Source organism: Anoplopoma fimbria, chromosome 9 (genome assembly GCF_027596085.1).
Source record: "Anoplopoma fimbria isolate UVic2021 breed Golden Eagle Sablefish chromosome 9, Afim_UVic_2022, whole genome shotgun sequence".
Lineage (NCBI taxonomy): Eukaryota > Metazoa > Chordata > Actinopteri > Perciformes > Anoplopomatidae > Anoplopoma > Anoplopoma fimbria.
In genome coordinates, this window is record NC_072457.1 from 30529773 (window position 1) to 30540776 (window position 11004).

Below are 11004 nucleotides of genomic sequence, written 5' to 3' on the forward strand. Positions count from 1 at the left end.
TGTATTGGTCTTCCAGTTTCAGATATCCACAATTCCACTTTTGATATCTAGAATGAATATTCTGGATATCTGCAATATAATTCTTACCAGGAAGTTGTAAATCGTCATGATTTTAATTTAAGATATCCAAAACAAAAAAAGATATCCATCATGTTATTTTGGAATTTCCAAAATAAATTGTGACTAGTTAAAATGTCACTACGGATATGTACAATTAGAATATCTGCAATTGTAGATATTTGTGGATATCTGTCCTGGATATCCAAAAGATATGCAGACAGGGCTCACATCAGTTTTGACTAGTAAAAAACAGGATTGTGGATATCTAAAATGGCAATTGTAGGTAGGAAATATTCAATTATGGAAATCTGGAATGTTCTTTTTTATAGGAGGAATTAAATTACAGATGTATGCAATATATAGATCCAGTCTAGCTATCTAATGTCAAAAAGGCCACTCAGTCTTTCTAAGGTCATGTTTACTCTTTTAATCCTCTCACTTTAGCCAGACGCCTGAACATATGCCTGATTTAACTTTGACTTGTTTTTATTCTTTCCTCAGCAGGTCACTGAGGCTGCAGACTGAAACAGTGTGAACATTTGCATATTAATGAAATCCAGTTAGTGCTGTCCCACAGGTATACCTTGACCAATGCATGTTTGTTTCGGCTTGATTTGCATTCAAAAAGTCACAGGCCTCTTTGTGCATTAGCTACACATCATACTGTCAAAACAGAGTTCGCACTAACACACACACACACACACACACACACACACACACACACACACACACACACACACACACACACACACACACACACACACACACACACACACACACACACACACACACACACACACACTAATAGGCGTGCAAGTGTTCGCATGCACATCCAAAAGTAATTGAGCATTCTGTCCTTTACTTTGTCCCTCTGATAATTCTTTGCTTATTTTGGAAATCAGTGAGCAATAAACACAGCAGAAAAAAAGAAAAGTGATTTCCCTTTGATAATTTAATAATTAATTGACCCTTTGGTTGGCACAATATTTGTACAAGGCAAGAAGGGACACGATAGACGAGATAGCACATCACATTTTCTACATTGATGACTCACAGCACTGAAGGGACAACAACAAATAAACAACTTTGTGAAGTGTTGAAAAACCTGAGTTAAAGTCAAGTCTCACCTGTGACTGGTGCTCTTCACTCTTGTTCACACCCTGCACCTGCAGCAGGTTCTTGGCCACGCCCACACACGGCAGCCCCGACAGCACTCCGAGATGACACGCCAGGCCGAACTCTGCAGGGTCCAAAAGTTGACAATGTCAAATCAAAGCTCAGAGAAACCTGAGTTACTCTTGACATAATAAATACATTTTATGGTTGCATGCTGTGAGCCTAATACAGCTTTAATACAGAATTAAGACTTAATACTTAATAATTTCCCCATTGTGGGACTAATAAAGGCTTAATTATTATTATTATTATACTGCAGAGCGTTTTTTAGAGAGAGAGAGAGAGACAAGACAGCTCACCTTGAACTCTGAACAAGTGTTTTTAAATTAGCTCAATGGATCTGAATATAAATATATGTTTCAAAGTAAGTACAAGGAACTTTTAACAGGTTATGACTCAATAGAGATTGAGTCATAATATATATATATATATATATATATATATATATATATATATATATATATATATATATATATATATATATGTTCCCCTTTGTGTTCAGTTTATTAGCTCCATTTTGTCTTTGTTAGGTCCGTTCTATTCCGTTAATGTGGAGTTAGTAGAGGCTGAGTTAAGCTGTTTAATTGACCTCTTTAATGGTCAAGAACTATGTTACTAATTTTGTAACTTTTGTAACGTAATTATGAGCGAGCAGCCAAGTCGAAAAACATTCCTGTTCATAATGCGAGAACACTCCCAAATCAGAATAAGTTGTTGCCATTCAGCAAATACAATGCGGTAACGCACCATAACACTTAAATGTAATACAGTGCTTCCCTTGCCATAAAATGTAATAATGTTGAGCTGCTTGACTTACCTCTGTAGTGGAAGAGACCATTCCCATCCACAAACACCACCTGTTGAGAGGGTAAAATCTAAAATGAATACTATAGTACAAAACAAAGATGTAGCTGTTAACTGTTCATTTTGATATGCGACATGTCATCACAGGAAAAACAGAGGTGTAATCAATAACGATAATCTTGGCTGCTGAGACACGTTAATGTTATTAAATCCACCTGTGTTTCTCCTGATTTAACAATATAATACGCCTACTGTGAAGCTTTTTTCTGCTTATCTACAGTCTGTGACCCTGCTGCTACCGCTGTCTGATACAATGTCTGGAGAAGAAAGCCTCTTTCTCACATAGTTCCCAGTAAATTACTGGGATAACCTTTTTAGGCACCGCTAGTGATTTTCTCTAGTCACAGATGCACTAGGTTCAGAAATATTTACATCTTGCGGCTTTTCACAGATGCCATGACAATGCTGGAACAGAAGGGGCAACGACAAAGTGCAGCAGATGGTGGTGATGCATCACTTTTGGATGCTAGTCACCATAAAACTCAACAGAAGAAAGCAAAAGAAGCACTGAAATTATTTTCAGGAACATGGAGGGCATAAGCTGCTTTTGTAATGTAATTAATAGTGATGGCGAGATGAAGCTTCGTGTAGTATTGAAGCTATCCAGTAAATTGGTTTGCAAAAGGGTTATATCGAGGCTTTGTGCGCACACAAAGCCTCCTGTTGACCAAAGAGTGTAAAACAGGCAGATCTACTACAGATGATCTCAACCATGTAATCTGTGGTATAGGCCATTTGCTCAAGTAGGCTAATTGTTTTGTGAGTAATGCCTCAAATGTGTGTAAATCCATCCTTTGGTCAATAATTCCATCATACTATAATAATGGCAGGAAGTGCAATAAAAAGTGTCAAGTGGCAGTGGTTTATCCAGGCAGAGGGCAGTTAATGTGCTTGTGTAACAAAGGAAGTGATATAGAGTTGAGACTAAATACGTTATGATTTCTTTTCAGGAACAATACCTTCTCAACTTGTTTTTGGCTACGGGAGTCAACAATGACGTCATTGGTCTAAAACGATACAAGCCTCGATACGGGCTTCACTAAAAACGTCCTGGTTTACTCAACCAAACACTCTGAAGGCTCGGCACAGCACATAATATCACCAGTATTCAATATTCAACAAGTTTGCGAGATAAGTCAAATCACCTGTTAAAGCATTGGCATAAATGCTAAACTGTTAACAAGTCGTAGATTCAAATATGTCATCAGCTGTGATTTGTTCCCCTTTAGGTTTCTTTCGTCAGACGAACATAGATTCCCCTGAATATTGCCCCCCCTACTCTCACATGACCCCATGGAGCATGTAATGGATAGACCTCATGTGAGAAAGGGACAATGTAGTGTGAGATAACAGAGTGTCTTTATCCTGAGCTTCAAATGTTACAGTTAGTAAGAGACAAGATCTTCACACTGATGCTCTAACTCTTCCAGCCCCACCACACCCATGAATTTTTGAAGCCAAAGGTGACTTTGCAGAGATATTTCAGCTGTGGATCATAAGTCACTTGGGGGAAAACATCACCTCAAAGGTTGCAGATAAACGGAGCAGTGACTGCATCTGTCCAGGGCTAAATGTCAGTACAAATAAAACTCTGTGTGTGGTGGGTAAAAGTGTGTATGTGTGTTGTTTCTGCACACCTCGTGCATGGTGACAGAGAGAGGGAGTGGGAGGAGGCGGGGGAGGCAACGTGGGCTGTGACAAACAGAAGTGAGTGGGTGTGGATGAATTAGAGGCGACTTTTTGGAGAAACAGTAAGAGAGGGAGAACAGAAAAGCTTTGTCACAGGACTTTTAATTAATTGAGTGTTTTTTAATGTGCATGAACTAAGGGAAGGTTTACACCAATTAAATGAGCCTGATAGTGTCAGTGTCTCGTTGAGCGTCAGTAACGTCGCACCATGTTTTCAACATTTTGGGAAAAAGCTCAGCATAAGGAGCCAAGGGTAAACAGCTAAACAGCCTCTGTCCTACGGGGAAAACATTTGCCTATCAAAGCTGCTAAAGCTGCCTGAATAATTTGTATTTTGTTTGTGTTACAAAAAAGAAATATCAGTAATTCTTTGGGGGCGTTTTTGTAACTGTGGCTTCTCCGACCATAACGCAGGTTGTCAGATACAGTCGGTAAGCACACATTTTTATGTTTCTGTTTCTGACGTATAAAGCATTAATTAGTGCTTTAGAGGTTTTCTTATGAATATGTTTGAACATCAGACAGAGTTAGGCTAGATCCCCTTGGCGCCAGATTTAATGCTAAGCTAGGATAATCATTTCCTCACTCCAGCTCTCTGCTCAAAGACATGAGTATGCTATTGATATTATCATCACACTCTCAGAAAGAAAGCTTGTAAGCATCCTTCTCAAATTTTTGAACAAGACAAATTTTAAACCAAATCACATGTGTAACGAGCCAGCGTGGCAGCAGAATTCCAGAGGCTGGTTTAATGAAAGCAAAACTTAAGAATCAAAGGATCAGAGATGAAGAAAGGGCTTGGCGTGCAGCAGAACTCGACTCCCTGGGATCAACTTTGAATATCTATGTTTTTCAGTAAGTGGAAAATTTCACATATTCTTCAACACACAAGTGTGAGATAGAAGACACAAATAAAGTCTCACAAACCTAACCTCAAAATGTTTTTACAAATATACAAAGTGCCTCTTTTGAAGCAAAATGTCCTAACCACAGTTATAACAAGGGGAAAGACGACTGCTGCACCCGTCCATAGCAGTACTTTACTTTGCTTCTGTGCTGGTACTTCCGTCTGTTTCACCAAACTGAGGGCGTGCTGACCGCCATCTACTGCAGGTAATAAACTGACTATGTATAAGTACCTCATACAACCCTACCTCAAAAGATCCAAACTAACCCACATAAGTGTGTTTGTGCAGAAGCTGACCTGAGGCAGAAGTTGGGGCTGGCTCTTCTCCAGCCGCTGCAGAGCTTCCAGAAGGAAGGGGGTTTCTCTGAAGGCCAGGAAGCCCGCTATGTAGGGGGCCGTCAGGGTCACCATCTGACTGTCTTCATAAAGCACCTGGAAAAAGATGAGGGGACAGAAACAAGGATTAATATCTCAGTACAGCAACACCCAACATGCTTGCTCTCTGACCATAATAACAGTGACAGCATTGGGTTTGGATGCATCTGTGGTCATGAATGGAGCTCAGACATTCACAGTGTCAGGGTCATAGTCCTGCATGCTTTGGACAAATGCATCCACCCCAGTGTGTATTTAAGGGTGAGTCCACAGATGCACACACAAGCTGTGTAAGATCATCACTAACATCCCCCACCTGGCACCAAATGAAACATCTGTTACTTCTTGTGGATTTAAGGCCGTGAACAGGTTCTGAACATCAGACAAGTTATTCTATTTAAGTAGCCTGCTGTGTTCAGAAGTGGGCACCGTTATAAATTAAGGTTATAGAGCTTTCAAATTACATTTTCTGAAAAGATGTTACAGCAAACATATCCACGCTGTATATCTCATGTCCAGTGCTCTGATCTGAGAAAAACACACAAGGACACAAGGACGTTTTCAGAACAGACTATCAGAAATGTCACCTACCATGCAGGATACTTCAATATCGTGTTTTTTGACAGCGACCTTCACCCACCTCTGCTACATAGCGGTGATAATTCACCAGCTTGTTAAATGGGAAAGGTTTATTGACAAGAATCTCAACAACTGGGGTTGTTCATGCCAAAAGGATATGAATTCACATTTACAGTTGTTGTTTTTTAATTGTTGTTTCAGACTAGTTTATTTAAATGCACACTGTACAATAAAAGTGCCTTTTTCACTTTGACACGCTTTGTGTCCTGTTAACAGTATTACTTTGTGTCACAAATGGTCTCAGGTGACAGTGTTGGAGTAGATTGAAAGCAAGCAGGGAACATACCCTAAGTACTGGGCAGCATATCTGAACATTTCATTAGCCTCGTTGGGTTCGATGTATCAACAACGTACAATGAGAAATGAATTATAAAGGGTTATATAATGAGAGGAGGCCAGCAGCCCATGTTAATGCACAGATAAATGCCAGGGATGAGGAACGCTTGTGAAAGGCTGTTAGAAAAGAGTATAATGAAATGAAAATGAAAATTAGAACTGCCAAGGTCATTCCAACGACAGCTCTTGTAACAAGACTCGACCTTGAGCTGTATTCTAAACCTCGGCTCTCATGAATTAATATTGCTTTTTATGCTTGGCAAGTCTGCCTTAAGTGCTTAGGTAGAACATTTATTTGGATGAGATTAGAAATCCACAAACGTATTTGGTTAAGAAAATTAAAATTCATCAAATCCATGAGAGGAGGCGCCTGTAAAGTGATGAGAAGGCTGTGTTACAAAAATAAACAATAACATTCAAAGGCCTGATGTTTGTATTAAGAGATGTTTGTATTAAGAAATAAACACTTTTCACAGGTAGTTCATAGTTCTATCATGATAATGTATAGTCCATGTATGATAGAATGCATTTGGCATTTCTATAGCATAGTTATACAACCACATTCCTTCTGGAACAATGAACACAACGAAACGAAACACAGAGAAAATGACTTAGAATAATGTAAATATAGGTTGAATAGGATACATTTGACTCATCCTCTCATTTCCCATGTGCTCTTACTGTTTTCCAGGATGCGTGGGAACCCTGGTAAACTTATTTAATAATTTAGCAACATTTTTTGCATCGTGGCTACGAGTTTGCAACTATTTATATTTACGCTTGTGTTTTCACAGCGGTCAGCACCTCTCCAACACTGTTAAACTTTAAACTACTACGATCAATATTTTTAGATCAACAATAGATGAAATGAAATCCAGCAATATGAAAGATGTCAATCAAAGTGATGAGCCTTCAGAGAAATAACACAAATCTCTGCAGTGCCCCTCAGCTCCATGGAGATTTTTAGCGTCTTTAAGCTCATTGTTTGGGTTTTGCAGCGTTGCAAACTTTACTGTTTTGGTCTCACTGCTCTCATCAGCCAGAAGGCAGTTGTTTAAAAAGTAAACCCCCTGAAAGCTACCTGCCCAGGACCATACAACACAAAGACAACTTTAGATGGTGAAGTAGACTCAGTTGTCATGGAGATAGCCAAGTTGTCACCCCGTAAGTATAAATAAGTACGGACCTAAGACCTTGGTTTTATATGTAGTATAGTTAGCTACTGCATCTCTCAAAAAAAGTAACCTTCTGTTTTGAAGGTCAAGAAACTCACCTTCCAGTGACCTTCCAGTTTAATTAAATGTCATGGCTACATGCATGTCAGTATCTATAAATTAATATACAGCACTATATGTAATGTAAGGTACATCTGGCCAAGCCAGTTCAGCAAATAAGGACATTTTCAGCCTTAAAAGACATCACAGTTACATGCAGAAAAACTAAAATTATAAGCAGGATTACTTGGCAGGTTGAATCCTAAACAGGATCTGTTTTAGTATAAGAAAGTTCCCAATCACAGGGTTGTAGTCAAAAAGTAATAAGAGAAACGATTCAAGGTGATGGTAAAATAAATTGAAATCACATCAGCTCCATCCCAGACAGTCATGGAGGGAGAACAGTATGAGCCATTTGCTGAAGTTTGTTCACAGTCTTCATCGTGCAGTCGGCTTTTAGGAGACAAGATACGTGATAAGTGATGAAGCGTTGCATTCCAAAAATAAAGTTAGCAAGGCTACTTTTAAGGTCAAATAAAATATTCTGATAGTTTTACATCATGACATAATGGCATATTTTAAATATAACTTTCTTGTGAAAATGTTACTTTTTCTGACTAACACAGTCTCTGTAATGGAAGTGTTTGGGCTCTGTGCAACCAGACTTAGCAAATGCGTTCTATTCCCAGCTGTCACCACTAGAGGTCGACAAAGCTCTTAGATTCCTCAGTCCATCTGAAAAGACTTGGTACAGTAAGGGAACGTCTCACCTCCAGGTCGGGGTAGCTGAGCACCACCAGTTGGGCGCAGGCGTTGACATCATCCCCTTTGATAAAAGACAGGTCCACTCCTCCGACTCTCTCCAGGCCCAGGAAGTCTGGACTCCGCTGCCAGTCCTCGGTGTCCTCCTCCACCACCTGCAGTCTGAGACGAGCCTGCTCGCTGCACAGAGGACAGATGGTGAGTCTAACATGTTCACTTACAGCAGTACACGAGCAGGGACAACTACTCAAACTACTCCAAATGTTAATGTCTGAACACAAGATAGGAACATGGTGACCCACATGTATTTCACTACAGTAAAGTCAGACAACGCTCAATCGAAGTTTTCAATGTCTTACAGTACATGTACATACACAGTACATACTGTGATGATTATTTTTCTACACCACAATAACATACCTGGTACAACACTATAATGTAGAGAAATAAGTAAAAAGTACATTTTATTTGCTCAATACTCAGGAAATGTAAGAGAGTTTGGTTGGTGGAAGGGGTTGTGCTGTTTTTGTTTTTTTAACTCTCAATGAATCGTTTTGTCTAGAAAATGTCAGTATAAAGTGAGTTGTAAAAAAAGTTAATTAGAATTTATATAAATAGCTTGTTTTATCCAAACAACAGTAAAAAATTGAAATGTTTAAAATTTACTATTATACATGACAAGATTCAAAGGGCATTTCTGCTTTAAAAAACCTGAGAGATTGATAGATTATTAAAATAGCTGTCTCCAGATTAATTCTCTTCCAATCAACTACAAGAAGGAGAGATTTATGGTTCCAGCTCCTGAGCCCTCTAGACACTTTACTTTTTCTAGCTAGAAGACAGAGACCTTGTTGTGACATTATAACAAATGTCTTGTTTTCAAAAACAAACAATCCAATAATTCATAATTATATCAAACAAAGAAAAGCAGCAAAGCTGGAACCAGGGAATGTTTGGTGTTTTTGACTACTCTCATTGCGTATCCTCATTAGTTTTCCTATTCCCCACTTAGTACAACGTCATCTGCACAGAAGTTCTGAGTGTTCTGCTCCTCTATTCTGAGATCAGGGATTGAGGACTAGAGTCTGTATGTGGTGACAAGACATGTCCTGCTGCTCTTTCCTCAGGGCTTTATCAGCACACTTGACTTTTACAGCTCCACACACACACACACACACACACACACACACACACACACACACACACACACACACACACACACACACACTCACACTCACACACACACACACACACACACACACACACACACACACACTCACACTCACACTCACACACACACACACACACACACACTCACACTCACACTCACACTCACACTCACACACACACACACACACTCACACTCACACTCACACTCACACTCACACACACACTCACACTCACACACACACTCACACTCACACTCACACACACACACACACACACACACACACACACACTCACACACACTCACACTCACACTCACACACACACACACACACACACACACACACACACTCACACACACTCACACTCACACACACACACACACACACACACTCACACACACACACACACACACACACACACACACACACACACACACACACAGAGAGAACTCTGACCTCTCCCAGTGTTTGACCACATCTTCTCCCGGAGCAGCGGACATCAGTAGCAGCCGGTGGAGAGGACACAGTCAGGAACAGAAAGGTTTTAATCAGTAAAGATGAACTGACAGGAGCAGCGTGAGTGTCGCTGTTTGGCTTCCGCGTACGTCACAGCGAGGGCGGGGCCCGGTTCACGGTGCGCTGAGCCGCGTTTATGCTGCCACCTAGTGGTCAGAATAGTGAATTACATCGACAGAAAATGTCACATCATGCGTCATGTTTTCTTGTTTGGACCCAAATTATTTTTTTAATTATGTTGCATGGAGCTCATGCAACATAATAAAAAAAAAAAATTCCAAACAGTTACTAAGTAATTAAGTTATTTTTTAAAATTCAGTTGTATTATCTGTTTAATGGACTAAAATGAGCTGAAATTGATTGTGATGATGCCAGTACAGGGCAGCTAAAATAGCTTCTATGAGCCTGTCACAGCTTCACAGCAGCAAGTAAGGCAGAAATAACGAATGATCAGCACAGAGGTTGAAAGACAACTGGGCTGATACCAACATGTCCAGTTATCACTGCAATTTTAAGGAGGATAGAATGATGCGATATCTGATGAGTGGACTGATTTTTTGATTAAAAGATCACAGTGACAGTAACAGAGACAAGACACTGTGATCACAGAAATACAGAGAGCGATATGTACCCTAGTTCAGCAAAGATAGTGAAAGCATGGTACGCTTGACATGGCTGCAAACAAAATTCCAACTGATGATTCGAAAACTCTACATCAAAATATTTGATTTTTAAAAGGGAGGATGAGTCAAGAGGTATGCTGATAAAATTGTGTGTTAACATTGGTATAGGAAGTCTGCATGGTGTGAGATTGACATGTCCACTGATGAGTAGACTTCGAGTGAAACGTAGACAGGAACTGATCGGACAATGAAATGGATAAAAGACGACCAAGAGAGAATGCAGAGACACATGTGAGCTCATCCTTCATTAAAACAATTTATCAAGTGCAAGCTGTTTCAGCTGGAGTTGCCCTGTACAATGCATACCACATAACCATAATATTCTCGGTTTTATTGTTCCTCACGACATTTCCTACCTTTCTCAAATAAAGGCAAAAATTCTGAAAAATGCTAATCTTGAAATATTCCTGTGAAACATGGTGAACCCCAGGGCTGTGTTCTTAGCCCTCTGCCATTGTTTTTGTTTCACCTCTTGGCCAAATTATATGGAATTATACTGCCACACCAGTAATATGGGAAACATTTGTCTGCAAGAGCAGATAATCCCACCAGTATTAACAAAATAAGAGTCTGGCCTAACTGCTGTTACAAAATAGATGTCAAAAGACTACATG

At 39.7% G+C, this 11004-nt stretch overlaps 1 protein-coding gene across 1 annotated transcript in view; it reads right to left on the reverse strand.

Moving 5' to 3' along the window:
- LOC129096239 (endonuclease V-like) overlaps positions 1 to 9785 on the reverse strand; it is a 54385-nt gene extending 44600 nt beyond the window's left edge. Inside the window, exons 1-5 of the mRNA XM_054604960.1 lie at positions 9648 to 9785; positions 8031 to 8202; positions 4994 to 5128; positions 2054 to 2093; positions 1188 to 1300 (exon numbers count right to left, since the gene is read on the reverse strand). Coding sequence (XP_054460935.1) covers positions 1188 to 1300; positions 2054 to 2093; positions 4994 to 5128; positions 8031 to 8202; positions 9648 to 9691 — 504 coding nt within the window. The 5' untranslated portion in view covers positions 9692 to 9785. The remainder of the gene's footprint in view (positions 1 to 1187; positions 1301 to 2053; positions 2094 to 4993; positions 5129 to 8030; positions 8203 to 9647) is intronic.
- Positions 9786 to 11004: the final 1219 nt, after the last annotated feature.